Below are 19,957 nucleotides of genomic sequence, written 5' to 3' on the forward strand. Positions count from 1 at the left end.
GTAGTGTATGGTAGGGCTCAGGAACAAGAATTATAACAAAATAAGGTCAATAGTAACTTCGCCTTGCGCCTCCTCTTTCAGCCATTAAAAGTGGTTGGCAACCGAAAACAGCATGTGGACCCAGCACAGACAAGCCTTAAGGCCGATAATTTAATCATTGGGTCACCAAGGCTAGTGTCGATCTTCTTTCAATGTTTACACATATTTTCAACGTGGTGACCTTTTTTCTAATAGCATATCTGAAGAGGTTTTTTATTCTTACTTTAATGTTTTCAGATCAACGAGATTAACGACAACGATCCCATGTTTGACGCAACCAATCCTGTTACACCTGCCCTCGTGTCTGTGGGACTGAGTATGCCGTCAACGACGTTGGTTGCCACGCTGTCTGCATCTGATCTTGACATCGGCGACAAGAGTCCGGGAGCACTGACATACTCAATGGTTTCCACAACCACAGGGTGTACTTATTTCAGCGTAAATCCAAACACGGGAGGTACGAAACTCACACATGTTGACGTCATTAGTTAGATTTACTTATAATTACTTACCCCTCACTGTCATCGACACATTATAATATTTTATTATTAGAATTATTTTGCTTTGAAATTAATAATAGTATTTGATAAACATAATAAACGACTTGAACCAGGACCTGGGATGTGTTCAAGACATAGGTTTAGTTGCCGATTACCGACGTTCTTCTGATTCTGACATTAACATCTTTATTTAATGTCAAGCAAAGGAAAAAAGAAAACCCCAACAGAAAAACAGGCTAGTGCTTCACAACACCCACACATACGGAGACAGACGCACACATATGGGAGAATCTCTCCCCTTCTTCCCCACCTCTCTCCGTCTCTGTCTCTCAGTCTCAGTCTCCGTCTCTCTCTGTCTCTGTCTCTCTGTCTCTCTCTCTCTTTGTCTCTCTCTCTCTCTCTCTCTCTCTCTCTCTCTCTCTCTCTCTCTCTCTCTCTCTCTCTCTCTCTCTCTCTCTCTCTCACACACACACACACACACACACACACACACACACAAGTCTGTTTTGGATTTGCCTAATGCCAGGGTTGTCTTATACTGATCTTAAACACAACATTAACCAATTTAATTTTCAACTTGGCAATAAGATTGGAACAGTGCGGTTTGCGAACAAGCTTCTTTCGTCAAGCCAGTCCTGTGAGATTGGAAGTCCTCCTACAGGCGGTGCAGGAAGGATGAAATAGTATTGTATCGTGCTCGCATAGGGCATACATTCTGGTGGAATGAATGAATGAATGAATGAATGAATGAATGTTTAACGACACCCCAGCACGAAAAATACATCGGCTATTGGGTGTCAAACTCAGGTAATGGAAACACAATGTGATGATCAACATCAAGTTTCAGTGCTATCATCTAAAGGAAAGCTCGTACTAGGGTGTCGTTAAACATTCACTAATTCATTTTGAAGGAAAGTAGAAAAATATCTTTGGTAGAAAAAATGTGATGGAATCATCTTTACCTTTTGTTGAAATTTTTTCGCGATACTGAACAAATTATGAAAATGTATGTGTATTATATTTTCAAAACAGCTTTTTAAAAACAGTTTTTGTTATGCTATGTTCAGTAGAAAGCCCACAACAACATTACTTTTTTTTTTTATCGACAGCTGTGACGTTGAATAAACCTTTGGTTAATACTCTCTATGGCAAGTTGATCTCTTGTGACGTCAAAGTAGAAGACAATCGGGCGACTATTCGGAGCAGTACACTACAACTTGATATCGGATGGGTAAGTAGTTATTATGAGACTGACAATTGGTCATTCAAAATACGGAGATTACAGTTTGAGGGTGGACATTCCACGTTGAGTATAATAATGCGCATAAGGTCTCACAACACAAACGTCATCAGTGATATCCATGTTAAATGGACCATCTTCAAATCAAGATTGCTAATAGAACATGTTATTGTTGGCACTAGCGACAAATACCATTCAAAAGATAAATTGTGAAAATAACGTCTCAGTTTGTTTATAATTATTTGAGGGTTTTTTTTGCTGTATGAACCCATTTGCCTGTGTTATGATGTATTTGGCACAGTTGGTAGGCACGAACCGGTTCATACCAGTTCCAGTTCATTGCAGATTTATGTCCCAAAACGCCAATGCACAATGTTACCAAATAACATGAGTAAATTGCTACCAGGGCCGCGATTGACGGAATGATCTTAACGCTAAGGTCACCGAAAGTACATAAAGGTATCTATGCACAGAATATGATCTTAGACTAAAATCGTTTCGTACAACAGGGCCCAACGGCTGACCATTGAAAAACTTAAAAGTAATTTTAATTCTTCCCCAATTATTAGAAGGAAGTGAATATGTGACCTACAGCATGTGTCACTGTTAGGAACTATCGTGATCATGATGAATGGACTCTCACCTGGAAGTGAACTGTGTAGTAGGACATAAGAGTCTGTCGTTATAACCAAGAGCGGATCTAAGATATGTCAGTCGGGTGGGTGAAAAAAAAAAAAAAAAAAAGTGAATCCAGAGACCCACCGCTACTTGACCTGTTTTTAGCGACGCCCACTTGTCAGTCATGTGACGTCTTAGCCACGTCCATCTCGTGATGTCACATACCACAGCTACCAATCATGTGATGTCATAGCCACGCCTACCTGTCAACATAAGCCACGCGCGTACTTATTAATCATCTACTACTGACAAAATCGGTAAGGTTAGCTACTAGTCTGGGATATATATTTTATACGTCACAACCGCCCTTCCTAATTATCTACAGATGAAGGTTATGCATGGCAATTTTAAAGTCAATATCATATCAGTGTGACTACTTCAGTTCAGTTGTTGGATGAATGGATTTAATGCTGGTAGGTACTGGGTCCAATATTCTAGGCAAGGAATAGCGAGTGCACAGCCTGGTGTCTGTATACCGCCTTGTCTGTCACTCAACACTAAACATGGGAGTCCTGGCATAGTCGGAGAGAGAGAAGAGAGAGAGAGAGAGAGAGAGAGAGAGAGAGAGAGAGAGAGAGAGAGAGAGAGAGAGAGAGAGAGAGAGAGAGAGAGAGAGAGAGAGAGAGACAGACAGACAGACAGAGAGAGAGAGAGAGAGACAGAGAGAGCAGATGTCTGAGATATGTGACCAGTACAGCATGTATGTCTTTTAATTATATAATAGCTTGAAAAATAATGTTAGCAAAGGACACAGAGATGGTGGCGTGTCAGCGAAACGTCCCAGCTGAATGAAACAGTAATCAGCTGTGCACTGTGTTTTAGAACAAGCCGCCAAGTATCAACAACCTGAAAGACCAAGTGGACGTCGTGGAGAGTCAGAATTTCGCTAAAGATCTTTTCACTGTCAAAGTCACCGACCCCGAGAATGATAATTTCTTCTGCCGCCACAAAATACCAACCATACCTCCAGATATACCATTTGAAGTACGCAAGAACGCTGATAAAGGTAACGCATTAATTTTAATTGATTATTTGATGAAAATTGTCCTATTTCTAATCAGCTCATGATGGGGCGTACACTGTCATTGAGTCGTGTAATAGGGCGACAGGAAAATATAAAATGAGGTGGGAAAAAGAGATATAATCTGGGTGAGATGGGTTGGGAACACGGTTACGTCAGTGTTTGAATCAATGATAATGGCGGGTGGGATGGAGCCCAGTGGTAAAGCGCTCGCTTGATGCGTGGTCGGTTTGGGATCGATCCCCGTACGTGGGCCTTTTGGGCCATTTCTCGTTCTAGCCAGTGCACCACGACTGCTATATCACAGGCCGTGGTATGTGCTGTCCTGTCTGTAAAATGATGCATATAAAATATTTCTTCCTTCTAATAGAAAAATGTAGCGTGTTTCCTCTCTAAGCCAAAAACAAAACTCAAACTTACGAAATGTTCGACTTCCAATAGCCGATGTGCTCTAGTCATGTCGTTGAAAAAGAGACTTTTCATCATACAGATTTTGTGGTTATTGTAGTTTCTACGCTCCCATGCAGGAGAACCATAGCACGTAGAAGTCTGTTTATGTTTCAAAGTCAAAACATGACATGACCAAACGTAAAAGACAAAACAAACACTGTTGTCGCATTTTAACTATTGATTAGCATGATAATGAATGAATGAATGAATGAATGAATGAATGTTTATCAACATCCCCAGCACAACAATTCTCATCCGCTATTGGGAAGAAAGAAAGAAATGTTTTGTTCAACGACAAACTCGACACATTTTATTTAGCGGGGGCGGGACAAGAGGAAACCCGCTGTCGCCACTTCATTGGCTACTCTTTTCGATTAGCAGCAAGGGTTCTTTTATATGTACCATCCCGTAGACACGGTAGTACATATCACGGCCTTTGATATACCAGTCGTGGTGCACTGGTTGGAATGAGAAATAGCCCAATGGGCCCACCGGCAGGGATCGATCGCAGACCGATCACGCATCGAGCAAGCGCTTTAGCACGGGGCTACATCCCGCCCCCCGCTATTGGGTGTCAAACAAAGGTATGTATATGATCAAGATTATAACATGATCAATTCACATCGGCTACTGGGTGTCAAACAAAGGTAGGTATATGATCAAGATTATAACATGATCAGTTCACATCGGCTACTGGGTGTCAAACAAAGGTAGGTATATGATCAAGATTATAACATGATCAATTCACATCGGCTACTGGGTGTCAAACAAAGGTAGGTATATGATCAAGATTATAACATGATCAATTCACACATCGGCTACTGGTATATGAACATGATGTCAAACATCAAACAAAGGTAGGTATATGATCAAGATTATAACATGATCAATTCACATCGGCTACTGGGTGTCAAACAAAGGTATGTATATGATCAAGATTATAACATGATCAATTCACATCGGCTACTGGGTGTCAAACAAAGGTAGGTATATGAACATGATTATAACATGATCAATTCACATCGGCTACTGGGTGTCAAACAAAGGTAGGTATATGAATAGAATTATAGCATGATAAATTCAGGCCTCTAAGAATTAGTAAACCATTAACCCTTTCCAGGTAACCCATTTCTTTTTGCACAACAAACTTATTATGACCATATAAATATGGATCTCGTTTTGATTGTTTTTAATTGTTTATTCGGCAGATTTTCACGTGTGGTATACCAACAGCAAGCCTCTGACTCTGTCCCCGGGGGCTCCGACCCAATACTTGGTGACGGTCATATGCGAGGACGTGGAGGGAGGGTCTGACACCAAGGACCTCATAATTAACGTCAAGAAGAACCAGCCCCCCACCATGGACTGCATGCCCAGCAGTAAGTTATACTCGTTCGCGGATCAGGCATTTTAAACGGGTGGAAATATAAAATAATAATTGCGGATCTGATATGAAGGACCTCATAATCAATGTCAAGAAAAATCAGACCATTAAACATGGGCTGCCAGCCCACATGTATGTTATGCTGACAATTGTAATTCACACACCATGGACTGACCGTCGTAATTCACACATTATGGACTGACAGTCGTAATTCACACATCATGGACTGACAGTCGTAATTCACACACTGTGGACTGACAGTCATAAGTCACACACAATGGACTAACAGTCCAGTCATAATTCAAACACCATGGACTGACAGTCGTAATTCACACACAATGGACTGACAGTCATAATTCAAACACCGTGGACTAACAGTCATAATTCACACATCATGGACTGACAGTCGTAATTCACACACCATGGACTGACAGTCATAAGTCACACACAATGGACTAACAGTCCAGTCATAATTCAAACACCATGGACTGACAGTCGTAATTCACACACCATGGACTGACAGTCATAATTCACACACAATGGACTGACAGTCCAGTCATAATTCAAACACCATGGACTGACAGTCGTAATTCACACACCATGGACTGACAGTCATAAGTCACACACCATGGACTGACAGTCGTAATTCATACACCGTGGACTGACAGTCATAATTCACACATCATGGACCGACAGTCGTAATTCACACACCATGGACTGACAGTCATAAGTCACACACAATGGACTAACAGTCCAGTCATAATTCAAACACCATGGACTGACAGTCGTAATTCGCACACCATGGACTGACAGACATAATTCAAACACCATGGACTGACAGTCGTAATTCACACACCATGGACTGACAGTCATAAGTCACACACAATGGACTAACAGTCCAGTCATAATTCAAACACCATGGACTGACAGTCGTAATTCACACACCATGGACTGACAGTCGTAATTCACACACCATGGACTGACAGTCGTAATTCACACACCGTGGACTGACAGTCATAATTCACACATCATGGACTGACAGTCGTAATTCACACACCATGGACTGACAGTCATAAGTCACACACAATGGACTAACAGTCCAGTCATAATTCAAACACCATGGACTGACAGTCGTAATTCACACATCATGGACTGACAGTCGTAATTCACACATCATGGACTGACAGTCATTATTCACACACCATGGACTGACAGTCATTATTCATACACCATGGACTGACAGTCATTATTCATGCACCATGGACTGACAGTCATTATTCACACACCATGGACTGACAGTCGTAATTCACACACCATGGACTGACAGTTCTAATTCACACACCATGAACTGACAGTTGTAATTCACACACCATGGACAGACAATCGTAATTCACACACCATGGACAGACAGTCGTAATTCACACACCATGGACAGACAGTCGTAATTCACACACCATGCACTGAGAATCCAGTATTAAGTTATATTCATACACAGATATAGTATTTTAACGTGGGTATACCCTCAATTTAATTAATTCAGATCCGATATTAAGGGTCTCATAATTAACCTAAAAAATCCCCAGCCCATCCTCAGACACCATGGACTGACAATCCAGTCATAATTCACATATCGTGGACTGACAGTCGTAATTCACACACCATGAACTGACAGTCATTATTCACACACCATGGACTGACAGTCATTATTCATACACCATGGACTGACAGTCGTAATTCACACACCATGGACTGACAGTCATTATTCACACACCATGGACTGACAGTCATTATTCACACACCATGGACTGACAGTTGTAATTCACACACCATGGACTGACAGTCATTATTCACACACCATGGACTGAGTCATTATTCACACACCATGGACTGACAGTCATTATTCATACACCATGGACTGAGTCATTATTCACACACCATGGACTGACAGTCATTATTCATACACCATGGACTGACAGTCGTAATTCACACACCATGGACTGACAGTCATTATTCACACACCATGGACTGACAGTCATTATTCACACACCATGGACTGACAGTCATTATTCATACACCATGGACTGACAGTCGTAATTCACACACCATGGACTGACAGTCATTATTCACACACCATGGACTGACAGTCGTTATTCACACACCATGGACTGACAGTCATTATTCACACACCATGGACTGACAGTCATAAGTCACACACCATGGACTGACAGTCGTAATTCACACACCATGGACTGACAGTTCTAATTCACACACCATGAACTGACAGTTGTAATTCACACACCATGGACAGACAGTCGTAATTCACACACCATGGACAGACAGTCGTAATTCACACACCATGGACAGACAGTCATAATTCACACACCATGCACTGAGAGTCCAGTATTAAGTTATATTCATGCACAGATATAGTATTTTAACGTGGGTATACCCTCAATTTAATTAATTCAGATCCGATATTAAGGGTCTCATAATTAACCAAAAAAATCCCCAGCCCATCCTCCAACCTCACCTGCTGTCATAACCAAAAGTTAGATTCAGTATCGTGTTTAGGGTTGAAATGGAGGGTAACATCAATGTAATGAAAATGTGTATGTCACGAACTCATAATGAATGTCATGAATAACCAGACCCCTACCATGGACTGCCAGCCCAGTCATGGGTCTATCAGTTTTATTAAGAATAAGGTTGCTGGAACATTGATATATTAATGTAATGTAATTTCGGATTACTAATGTAAAAATGTAATGACTAAGTGACGAGAACTCTGATCCTAACTGTCCATGTAACACAAATCATTTAGTTACTACTGTTGGCGTTATTTCTGACCTGGACATCATGTGACGACAACTAAGATGCTGTTTTTCAGAGGACTTGCCATCCGTTGACGCTGGAGCCACCGGCGCAAACGTGGACATCCACACCATCATTGCCACAGAACCTGAAGGTGACAACGTCGTCTTCAAACTGAACTCCATCGCTCCAGGGTCGGCCCAGTTCACAGTCAGTAGAAGTAGGTGTATAAAACTCATACCTAAACAGAGTAAAATATATTATGCTTATACTCAATCAAAGATAAAATTTGTGATATATATATATACTTACATCCAACGATTACTTCAATAAACTATAAATATTTAATAGTCCAAGCTCCAGATCTTGTAGGTGTGCTATTTCTAGATGGATCTGACACCGCGAGCTGTAGAAGCCTTGTCATTATTTTATCATTTGTACATATATCCGGAATGAAACTAGGGTGGGGGTACTGAAAATCAAATAATGGTAACCCCATTATTTTGGACGATATTTGTGATTGTCCAGACTGTAAATGCATTCATTTTCTAAAGCACTGCAGTCCACATACTGATGGAATAATCATGTATACATGCCTGTATCCGCTAAATTACTATGTATTCCATTAGTGGACCCCTTGAGTTAAAACCAATAGTAATTAAAATAGACTTCCTGTATTAGTCCCAAATGCCACGCTCCTTTTTGACTTACGACAAAAGTGACAATATGCATTCTGTATTTTTACAAATGGAAATATAAATTGCATATGAAAAATGATGTCTGCTTTTGTCATTTAGTTTTGTTAAAGTATAAAAGTTAATATGTGATCAACTGTACATTGCCTAATTTTGGCCACATGATATCATAATCCACAATGGCCGCCATCAGATTTTGCATGCATTGCCTTTGTGTGCATTGTATTTGAAGTTAAAACCTGTTTCTTCATTTATTTTATTATCTTCTCTGTTTGAAATGGTTCTTACTGAACTAAGATAATAAAACAGACAAAAGAATTATAGAAAGGAATATATTTTTAATGATACCCCAACACATGTTTTTGAATTATGTCTTCTTGATATCGAACATAAAGTTATTTGGAAACTTGGTCGAGATGTGAGATAGGACGTGTATAATCACAAATGCTACTCTTACATAATGGAAATATGGTATTTTGTATATACTATTTACCACAAACAGGAATGCATACACCATGGAGATCGACGTTGATATTCCTGTATGGTGCATTGGTATAAAAGTGACAGGTCTACAGAGGGCAATGGATCCTAAAACCCATTACGCATGGGGCAAGTACTCTACTTGTAAGCTATATCCTAACTCCAATACAGGAAGAGCAGGCAAAATCACCTGCACAAGACAGCTTTATGGATATTAAGACAGTTGAGACAGTATACACATTTTCCACCCCACCGGTAGAGCACTTGTCAAGAGCACAGCCAATAGTTGCCAACTGTTGTTTTCATAAAAGCAATAAATAAAGACAATTTAATACAAGGTGAACATAAAGTATAGTATCAAACATAAATATTTGTCAATCATACGTCATATTGAGAAATAGCCTCAGTATGTCCACAAAGAAAGTTTCTCAAATCCGCAGAGTCCTTTAATGTCGTAACCATGATGGAACAAATTATGTGTCAGAATGATATGAAATTATTTTAAAACCGTAATGACCATGCTCAAAGGTATCGCAGAAGATGTGATATGTAGATAACAAAAGCTGGAGCTCAAGGAATATTGCTCAACTTAAAGGGAAAACAGTCTAGTGGAAAACTGAAGTTGTCCATTGTGTTATACAAACTAGGAGTGTCAAGCAGAGCCAACGCATGTGTCATACTGTCTGTGATAGGTCAGTTCACACTCTGTGATGTCCTTATTCCTTTAAGTTGGTTTTATCTGGTATCCCCATGTTTTAGCGTTATAACCAGTTTACACTTGATAAATTTTTAAGGCGGGGGTATCAACGCAGGGTCCAAATTGCCTGTCATGTGCCATTTCAGATTCTGTGCGATATACATCCTTCTTTTAAGTTAGTTTTATCTGGTATCACATATTTTTTAGTATAATCAAACTACATTTAGGGTTTACGTATTGGGGGTGTCGGGGAGGACCAAAGCAGTCCAAATTGTCATTGCCCAGACAGCTATTTACTTTCTCATTGAAAGTAGGTTTTATCTCATACGTCCTACGTTAAGTATAACCCACTTTGGGGGACACAATTTGGTGGTATGGGTCCTTATGCACTCTAACTTGTCTTTTACACGTGAGCCCATGTTCAGGTTTGTAATGTGTAATATTTTGAATTGCTTTTGATTGTTTAAATATAATCCATTTTGGAAGTCATATTGTGGGTCCCCCAATATGCAAGGTGTCACCAGCAGAAAAATCATTGTGCATCGTATGCCACTACCTGAATGTCCATATACTCAGTTATTAGTACCTAATTCGTTTGAGTTCAAGGGCCCGGGCTCTTGTTCTATACAGCTTAGTTTGGAGGCTAGCGTCAGTTTGAATCTTTATGTCTACATGTATATATAGATCGAGGTTTGAAACTGATTGGGTACCTTCGGTAGTTTCTTGCATTTTTAATTCTGGTGTGTAAATAAATGTAAAGTAATGTGCTATTTTGGCTGCCAATTTTAACTGATGTAAGATCAACGTAGCTAGATTTGTTTTGCTTTGATTTAATCAAATTAATTAGTAATTGTGATTCATATTCATAGACACAGAAAGAGGCAAGTAATGTGACACAGTTGGTACCTATTGGGGGAAATGTTCTTGTTTAAAAGTTTTATCCCTCAATTCGACATACATGTCATCAACAATAAGGAAGTCCACAATTTCACATATGTCATTCTCAGTGTATGTTTGTGTGGGCCAACTTGTATTCTTTACAAAATGTCAAGACATAGAGTAACAACAGCGGCAGAAGATTGTTACATCCAGGTAACCCATCTCCAAAATCGCTTTCAAGCACCATGTTGAACATTAGAAACAGTTTTTAAGAGCAGCAGATATCAGCTGCAGACATCCTCACATTGGACACAACAGCACCACTAGCGTCGCGTACAGTGAATCCAGCAACATTTCAACTGGAGAAGATCACAGTGGAAAACGATTCTGTTTACTGACAAAAGATGTTTTCACTTATCACATGCAGATGGTAGGCTTCGCATATGGCGGTGCAGTGGTAAACAGTTTGTTGTGTTTTTGAGTCCAACAGATGGGATCTACATGCCATAGTGTACAGAGACAATGTTTAGAGCTAATCCAAGATTGCAGTTTTTACAATATGTCAATGCGTGTCCCCACACAGCTGGGGTCACAACTGAGTTCTTAACACAGGACAGCGTTCTGCCATGTCCATCCATTTCACCCAACACGTCATCTATTGAGCACATCTGGGATGAGATAGGACATGTTCAGCGTGTAATATAGCCACACACTCTCTAGCAACTGGAAACAGCCTTGGTGCATGCTTGGAAAGATCTGCCACAAGTATTTTTCCAAAGACTTGTTAACTCAACGAGGAGACGCTGTACATCGTGTATTGCCTCAAATGGGAGACATATGTGTTACTAGTGCGTAATCGAAACTGAAATTTATCAGTTTGATTGACCTGACATTTTCAATTGTGACACCGCCCCATCCCCAATCATGTAAGAGTATTTTAGAAATATTCACCGTATAACTGGTCTTTGCTGCTATGAATGTCGTTATAATCAATACTTACATTACATAAAATAAAATGTATTGAATTTCATGTTAATTTATTGTTATACGTATCTAGCATTATTTAAGCTAAATATCATGGTGCGTTTTCTATGTGAGTCAGTATATAAATGCTACAACCATTACCAATAATACAAGTTTTGTATCGTCAAGGATTCTTGTTAGCAGGGCCGGCAACGTAACAGTTCAGAGACCCTATGTTTATTTTATTAATATATTTCAACCTGATTTTCATCCTAAAGCTTGGTTTTGATACAGACCAAAACAGTTTGATGGTTCCCGTCGATCTGCGTCTGTTGCAGACCTGCTACATATTTTATGGAAACCAGACGTTTATTTAATTAATGTTCAAACAAGGTATCCTGGCATACACCTCAGCTATGTGGGCTGTTTCTCAAGTACAATAGGTTAATGGTTAGTATTTAGTTTTAGTAAGAGAGAAGTCGGTGTAGCTGCCGTATAGCCGGTAAAACTCAATCAGAATGGAAGACGTTATCAGGATATGAAACCAGTACCTATCAGCATTAAGTGTGATGAATAAAACATAATTCACCATCAAAGCCCATTTTGCTTATAAACATTGATTACAATTATACCCTTGTCATTCTGTAGGAGGTAATGCTACTGAAAGTATTTAGTTCAGTTTATTATTAAACGCAATAGCAATTTAATTTAAAAAAAACAAAACAATTGGGGGGGGGGGGGGGGGGGGGGTAATTAAAGTTTTGGGTTATGTAGTCCCTGTTTTGCAAGTTTAATGTTTTTTTTATGCTTTGAATTTGGATTACCTTTTTGGTTTTATTATTTAATTATTTTTATATATTATTTTTGATTAAAAGTTTAATCAGTTTATATTACAGAATACTCTGATGCATTTGATTAAAATAGCTATAAATTTTTCCCACAATACCTCATTAATGATAGTCAAATAAAGTACCATGCCAAAGTTACAATGCAGTACCCCCACCCTGAATAGTTTCAGGTGATGACATTGTATTACAAAATGCATAGAAACCTTCTGCAGCTTACCATGTCAGGTATACCTCAAAAAATGGGTTTTGGATCTTGGACTATAACATTTATACCCAGTCACAGTTAAAATGTGTAATATGTAATCAAGATATCTGTCCAGTCATCCATCCTTCCATCCATCCTTCCATCCTTCCATCCATCCATATGGATATCTGTCCAGTAATTTGTCTTTTCGCCCATCCATCCATCCATCCATCCATCCATCCATCCATCCATCCATCCATCCATCCATCCTTCCTTCCTTCCTTCCATCCATCCATCCATCCATCCACCCATCCGGCAAGTCTCTATGTTAACATGCGTTTGCTTGCCGGGGACAGTCGTTTTTGAAGGTTAGTAATTTAAATATTTCTAGGTTTTAAAGTTTGAAAGATATTTACTAAGGAAAGCCATAATTCTAAGCTAACTGAAAACTATTTCAGGTGGCAAGATTTCCACTACCGGCGACTTGAAGATGGACACGTCGGGGACGACGTCAGTAACACTGGAGATTGTCGCTGAAGACCCCGAGAAGAACGCTGGAACGTGCGTTATCACCATCCCGCTTACCAGTAAGTATTTCTGCCGGCATGGCGGTGTACTGCTTTTTCAGTAATAGGATTACACTGTGGTGGATGCGGGTTTTTAAGTGTGGAAACCTAGAGGTACCAAATAGCTGTAGTTTAAACTGTGCTCAATGTTGTAACGGATACCAAATAGCTGTAGTTTAAGCTGCGCTCAATGTTGTAACGGATACCAAATAGCTGTAGTTTAAACTGCGCTCAATGTTGTAACGGATACCAAATAGCTGTAGTTTAAACTGTGCTCAATGTTGTAACGGATACCAAATAGCTGTAGTTTAAACTGCGCTCAATGTTGTAACGGATATTGTCTTCCTTTTACAAGAACAACAACGGCTGTTAACGGATACCAAATAGCTGTAGTTTAAACTGTGCTCAATGTTGTAACGGATACCAAATAGCTGTAGTTTAAACTGCGCTCAATGTTGTAATGAATATTGTCTTCCTTTTACAAGAACAACAACGGCTGTTAACGGATACCAAATAGCTGTAGTTTAAACTGTGCTTAATGTTGTAACGGATACCAAATAGCTGTAGTTTAAGCTGCGCTCAATGTTGTAACGGAAACCAAATAGCTGTAGTTTAACCTGCGCTCAATGTTGTAACGGATACCAAATAGCTGTGGTTTAAACTGCTTAATGTTGTAACGGATACCAAATAGCTGTAGTTTAAACTGTGCTTAATGTTGTAACGGATACCAAATAGCTGTAGTTTAAGCTGCGCTCAATGTTGTAACGGATACCAAATAGCTGTAGTTTAAACTGTGCTTAATGTTGTAACGGATACCAAATAGCTGTAGTTTAAACTGTGCTTAATGTTGTAACGGATACCAAATAGGTTTAGTTTAAACTGTGCTTAATGTTGTAACGGAAACCAAATAGCTGTAGTTTAAACTGCACTCAATGTTGTAACGGATACCAAATAGCTGTAGTTTAAGCTGCGCTCAATGTTGTAACGGAAACCAAATAGCTGTAGTTTAAACTGTGCTTAATGTTGTAACGGATACCAAATAGGTTTAGTTTAAACTGTGCTCAATGTTGTAACGGATACCAAATAGCTGTAGTTTAAACTGTGCTCAATGTTGTAACGGATACCAAATAGCTGTAGTTTAACCTGCGCTTAATGTTGTAACGGAAACCAAATAGCTGTAGTTTAAACTGTGCTTAATGTTGTAACAGAAACCAAATAACTGTAGTTTAAACTGTGCTTAATGTTGTAACGAATATTGTCTTTCTTTTACAAGACCAACAACGCCTCGTAACTGAGACACTGCTTGGCTGTACGTGGGCCCTCTATGTAGTAGTAGTTATTCTTTCTGTAGTTGCAATGCATGGACTGCAGCGTGTATATAGAAACTTAAAGAAGAAGTGTTTCGTATTATGTTATGAGAACCTGTTGGATCCACAAATGCAAAAATCAGCAAGTGATTTTTGATATATAATTTTCTAGTACATACTTCTTCTGGTCTTTGATGTAACAGTCGTGGGGAACTGTTCTGACTGGAAGAGCTGACCTGCAGTATCATACACTGACCTGCAGAAACAATATATGAATTGGGTGTAGTTATGGGAAGATGCAAATTTGTTTTTCCTTAAAACATATAGTAAGACAAACAATTATATGTTTTAGGCGTCAAGTGAGAGCCCTTGTCCAGACCCCACCACCCCCACCTTCAGTTCCCACAGGCCTCGTATAACAATAACTAGTTACCATCTGTTTCAACAGATGTTAACGTACCTCCCACAATGGACAACCTACCAAAGATCCTGACAGTCCCAGAAACCCTGGCATCCGGATCCGATATTTATACCATCAAAATGACAGACGCAGTTACGTGTGGACCTGGTATCACCATGAACTGGAAACTGGAAAACTATCCCGAACTGTCGAACCTCTTTGACGTCACTGTCAGTGGAACAGGCAAGTAGTTTTATTCGTTTCTCCTAATAGATGATGCAGTCGAGGTAACTAAGCAATGCGTGGTGTTATATACTCTGTCAAAAAAACAAAACAACGCATAGGCGATAGGGAAAGAAGAAAAGTGTTTGATTTTACAAAATATCGGGTTTTTTTTAATACAATGTTGCTGAATGACCATGTTTGTTAATGCTCCTGGAATGGGACAGCATGCCCAAATGCACCCTAAAACAAATTTAATGCACGTTGTGCGACTATTGCAGGAAATCGGCGTGAAATGGTCAGATTTTGGCGAATGCACGTGAAACTCGGGGAAAAGATTGGGGTAGTGATGGGTATTTAAATCTGCAATGCTGGCAATGATGCCTCATTTACATTTTGATGTAGACGAGTTACAAGATGCCAAGACTATGCCTGCCGAATCGAAACATTGCAATAGGCCGCCTCCAGTTAGGTGAATCACAGTCAGCAGTCGCACGCCACATGAACGTCCATCAGAGCACCATTCATTTCACGTCTATGGGACAGGTACCAGCAGTTTCAATCAGCTGAAGACCGGCCCAAAAGTGGAAGACCTCGCATAACAACTGCAGCACAATATTGCTACATCCGGGTTCTGCACTTGCTTCATCGAACTGCCACAGCAACGAACACTGCTGGACACATACCTGGTTTGAGAAGGGTGTCTGCACAAACTATTTGGAATCGACTTCGAGAAGCTGGTTTACGGGCTAGAAGACCGTATGTTTGCCCCGTCCTGTGACGTTAACATCGACATTTACGTCTTCGCTGGTGCACGAATGTACAGGGGTGGAACTTGGGAAACTGGCGGCGAGTATGGTTCAGCGACGAGTCACATTTCCTTCTACAGCGACGTGATGGATAACAACGTGTTTACAGACTCCGCAATGAACGTTTTGCCAACAACTGCGTCGCCCCAGTTAACAAATTCGGTGGAGGGAGTGTCATGATGTGGAAAGCCATCTCATATACCGGCAGAAGTGAACTTGTGCTCGTATAAGGCAACCTGACAGCTGTACGCTAGCGGGATGAAATTCTTCGCCGTCACATGCTTCCCATTTTGGATCGACAGAGAGAACTCTTTAAGCAGGACAATTCCAGGCCGCATACGGCACGTGTAACAATGGATTTCCTACAGAATGAGAACATTAATGTGCTGCCATGGCCATCAAGATCGCCAGATCTCAACCCCATTGAACATCTATGGGACGAACTGGACAGATGTGTACGCCAGCATGACCCAGAGCCTAGAACGCTTCCGCTTAGCTTAGTAACTGGTTTAATGTGTCCATATACCACTAGGGTTTCGAACACGCCTATCCCGAGTCCGGCCTCCGATAGGATCGTGGGTCTGACTCGGGACAGGGACGCTTCCGCAACTGTCACATGCACTGCAGGAAGAATGGGTTAGGATTCCACGTGCCCGGATTTAGAGACTCAGTCAGTCTATACCAAGGAGATGTCGCACAGTGATTGCTGCTGCTGCTGGTGGCCACGCAATGTACTGATTTCAGCGCCCTCGTGCGACGCTGTTTGGTGACGAAAACGCCTCCACTGCCTTCAGTCCATAGCAAGAACATTGTCACATACTCATGTCAAATTTGACTGTGATACGATCATAAATAACGAAATTATGCCACTTTGTATTAAAGAGATAATTCCATGAATATTTCGCCTATGCGTTTCTTTTTTGACAGAGTATGTATTTATTATAGAATGTAGTAGATCCAGGTCAGAATGAGGACGGCAGTAAAGTATTAAAGAAAAACTACTAAAGAGTCTCGTTACTTGAAATGTACGATGTGTGCAAACATTTTAAACAGATAATGGTGCAGAAGAAGGATCAAGGTATGTTTTCTGGTCTATTTCATAATTTTATCATTTATATTGTTTTAGTGGACATTCAATTATTGTAAGAAGTTGCTTTTGATAACCATGTTTAAATTCTAAAGAGTCAGTTCTTTAGTCATACATAGCCAGGATTTTACATTGGTGGACCAGTTACTGTGGTCCTCCTTAAGAACTGAAGCTATGCCATTCCTCATCAGCATAGTTTAAAATAATGTATATAATAACAGGTAGCTAAATATTAAATTTGTCTTTGTTTCACTTACAGATGCTGTCGTCAAGCTGGCCCCAGGTAAGACTCTTAATTTTGAGGATCCTATTTTCGCCGGTCAACCTCCTGTGCTGCAGTTCACGTTCACGGCCAGTGACGGCTGTCTCACCTCCACCAAGTCAGAACTCAGGGTTGAAATCCAAGACATCAACGAAGATCCGGTCATGCGCAATGGATTGAAATACAGTGCCAAGTTTTACGAGGTATGCATGGTGAGAGAGAGAGAGAGAGAGAGAGAGAGAGAGAGAGAGAGAGAGAGAGAGAGAGAGAGAGAGAGAGAGAGAGAGAGAGAGAGCTGTAACTATGACCTGTCAGAGAGGGCTGTAACTATAGCCTGCCAGAGAGGGCTGTAACTATGACCTGTCAGAGAGGGCTCTAACTATGACCTGTCAGAGAGGGCTGTAACTATGACTCCTTTATTTCACTAAATCATACTGCGCAACCGCCACCTGTGGGTTAGACAAGGGGAGCATTTAACAGTTACAGCGACTTGTGGAAGCAGACAGCACATGAAAGGTGGAATTTCAGACACTGATTAATTAAATGTCTTATTGATTGTGGAGTGACTGGACAAGCCAAAACATTTGGTAGTCCGGCGGACTACCGGGGTTAGACAATTTGTAGTCTGAGTGAGAAATCGCTAGCGAAAACACACCGAGCTACTGCTAAGGTCAAGCCCTGCATGATGGTATGCTTCCACGACAGTAAAAAAACCACCCAGCACTCACCACCTTAGTCGCAATAACAGTATTGTATAATAAGAGGTTTTAAAGAAAGAACATTGATTTCAATTTGATTTTCTTGCTTATATCTAATTAAAGTTCAAACATGCTGTCCTGAGCACACACCTGTTATTTTGGCTGTCTGTTTAGTACAAACTTAATGGATGGTGGCTGTTGAGAGAGAAGTTGATGTAGTGGGAACTACTATTGGGATGCGAACCCAGTTCCTACCTGTCTTAAGTCCGATGTCTTAATCATTTCACTAGCACCAAAACTTGATGCTACCGCCCAAGAATTAAGTACAAACGAAACACAATCTCTCACTGTTAGTGTTAGCAATATATTGGAATTATCGATTTGAATCTACTGCTCAACTTTAAGTCATACAATCGGTAAGGATTATACTTACTTAAGACTTGAATTATTAGGATCATGACACATTGTCGTGTTCCCCGGATTAGACCTTACAAATAGCTAATTTTATCTTTAATATTTATTCAGTAATAAAATAAACCCAACTTATTCTATCATTCAAACTGAAGGAACTGTCCAGTGAACATGTCCCGCACCAATCAACCATCATTTAAACTGAAGGAACTGTCTAGTGAACATGTCCCGCACCAATCAACCATCATTTAAACTGAAGGAACTGTCCAGTGAACATGTCCCGCACCAATCAACCATCATTTAAACTGAAGGAACTGTCCAGTTAACGTGTCCCGCACCAATCAACCATCATTTAAACTGAAGGAACTGTCCAGTGAACATGTCCCGCGCCAATCAACCATGTGTCGACATGTCCCGCATCAATCAACCATGTGTCGACATGTCATGAAAAATACAAATAATTATACTTTAAAATGTGCTATGTTAAAACAAAATATTTTGATATGATGCTAGGTTTGTTTGTTGCATTATTAAGTGTTTATTTCGTTTGTAGAACGACACGGCTGTGAGCGTCACTCTGGGCTGCGACGTCTTTGACGTGGATAAGGACGACATCCTCAAGATCACTCTGACTGGAACCAACGCAAACAATTTCAAAATCACAGACCCCGCCAACTGTGTCCTTACCAAAACCAAGGAACTCGATCTTGACAAAGGGGCGAAGGCACAATCCACAATTCAAATGACTGTCGAGGACAAAGGAGGCTTGAAAGTTGTTGCTGATATCGATCTTGTCATTTTGGAGGTGAACTTATAAATTTCAATGTTAGGAGTAGTTATAGTTGTAAAGATAAACTTGTAATTTTTGGAAGTAATATTAATCTTAGAGGTAAACATAAGTCTTTTTATTTATTTCTCTCTTTTATGTGTGCTAATGTATTAGCGTGTTGTGTGTGTGTGTGTGTGTGTGTGTGTGTCTCTCTCTCTCTCTCTCTCTCTCTCTCTCTCTCTCTCTCTCTCTATATATATATATATATAAATATATATATATATATATATATATATATATATATATATATATATATATATATGTGTGTGTGTGTCTGTGTGTGTCTGCACGCGCGCGTCTCAGTAATTCCGTGTGTGTGTGCAAGTGTGTGTGTGTGTGTATGTGTGTGTGTCAGTTATTTGGAAGTAATATTAATCTTAGAAGTAAACATGAAGTCTTTTTATTTATTTATTTATTTTGTGTGCTAATGTATTAGCGTGTTGTTTATGTATAACGAAGTGTGCCGATAAAGTTAGAAATTATATTGCCTCTATTTT

The 19,957-nt window shown here is 40.0% G+C and overlaps 1 protein-coding gene across 1 annotated transcript in view; it reads left to right on the forward strand.

The window, feature by feature from the left end:
• LOC121378002 (protein dachsous-like) overlaps positions 1–19,957 on the forward strand; it is a 53,214-nt gene that overhangs the window by 3,454 nt on the left and 29,803 nt on the right. Inside the window, exons 3-11 of the mRNA XM_041506099.1 lie at positions 277–496; positions 1,649–1,770; positions 3,280–3,463; positions 5,137–5,307; positions 8,200–8,343; positions 13,328–13,456; positions 15,191–15,385; positions 17,520–17,725; positions 19,185–19,436. Of these exons, the coding sequence (XP_041362033.1) occupies positions 277–496; positions 1,649–1,770; positions 3,280–3,463; positions 5,137–5,307; positions 8,200–8,343; positions 13,328–13,456; positions 15,191–15,385; positions 17,520–17,725; positions 19,185–19,436 (1,623 nt within the window). The remainder of the gene's footprint in view (positions 1–276; positions 497–1,648; positions 1,771–3,279; positions 3,464–5,136; positions 5,308–8,199; positions 8,344–13,327; positions 13,457–15,190; positions 15,386–17,519; positions 17,726–19,184; positions 19,437–19,957) is intronic.

Source organism: Gigantopelta aegis, chromosome 7 (genome assembly GCF_016097555.1).
Source record: "Gigantopelta aegis isolate Gae_Host chromosome 7, Gae_host_genome, whole genome shotgun sequence".
In the NCBI taxonomy this organism is placed as follows: Eukaryota; Metazoa; Mollusca; class Gastropoda; order Neomphalida; family Peltospiridae; genus Gigantopelta; species Gigantopelta aegis.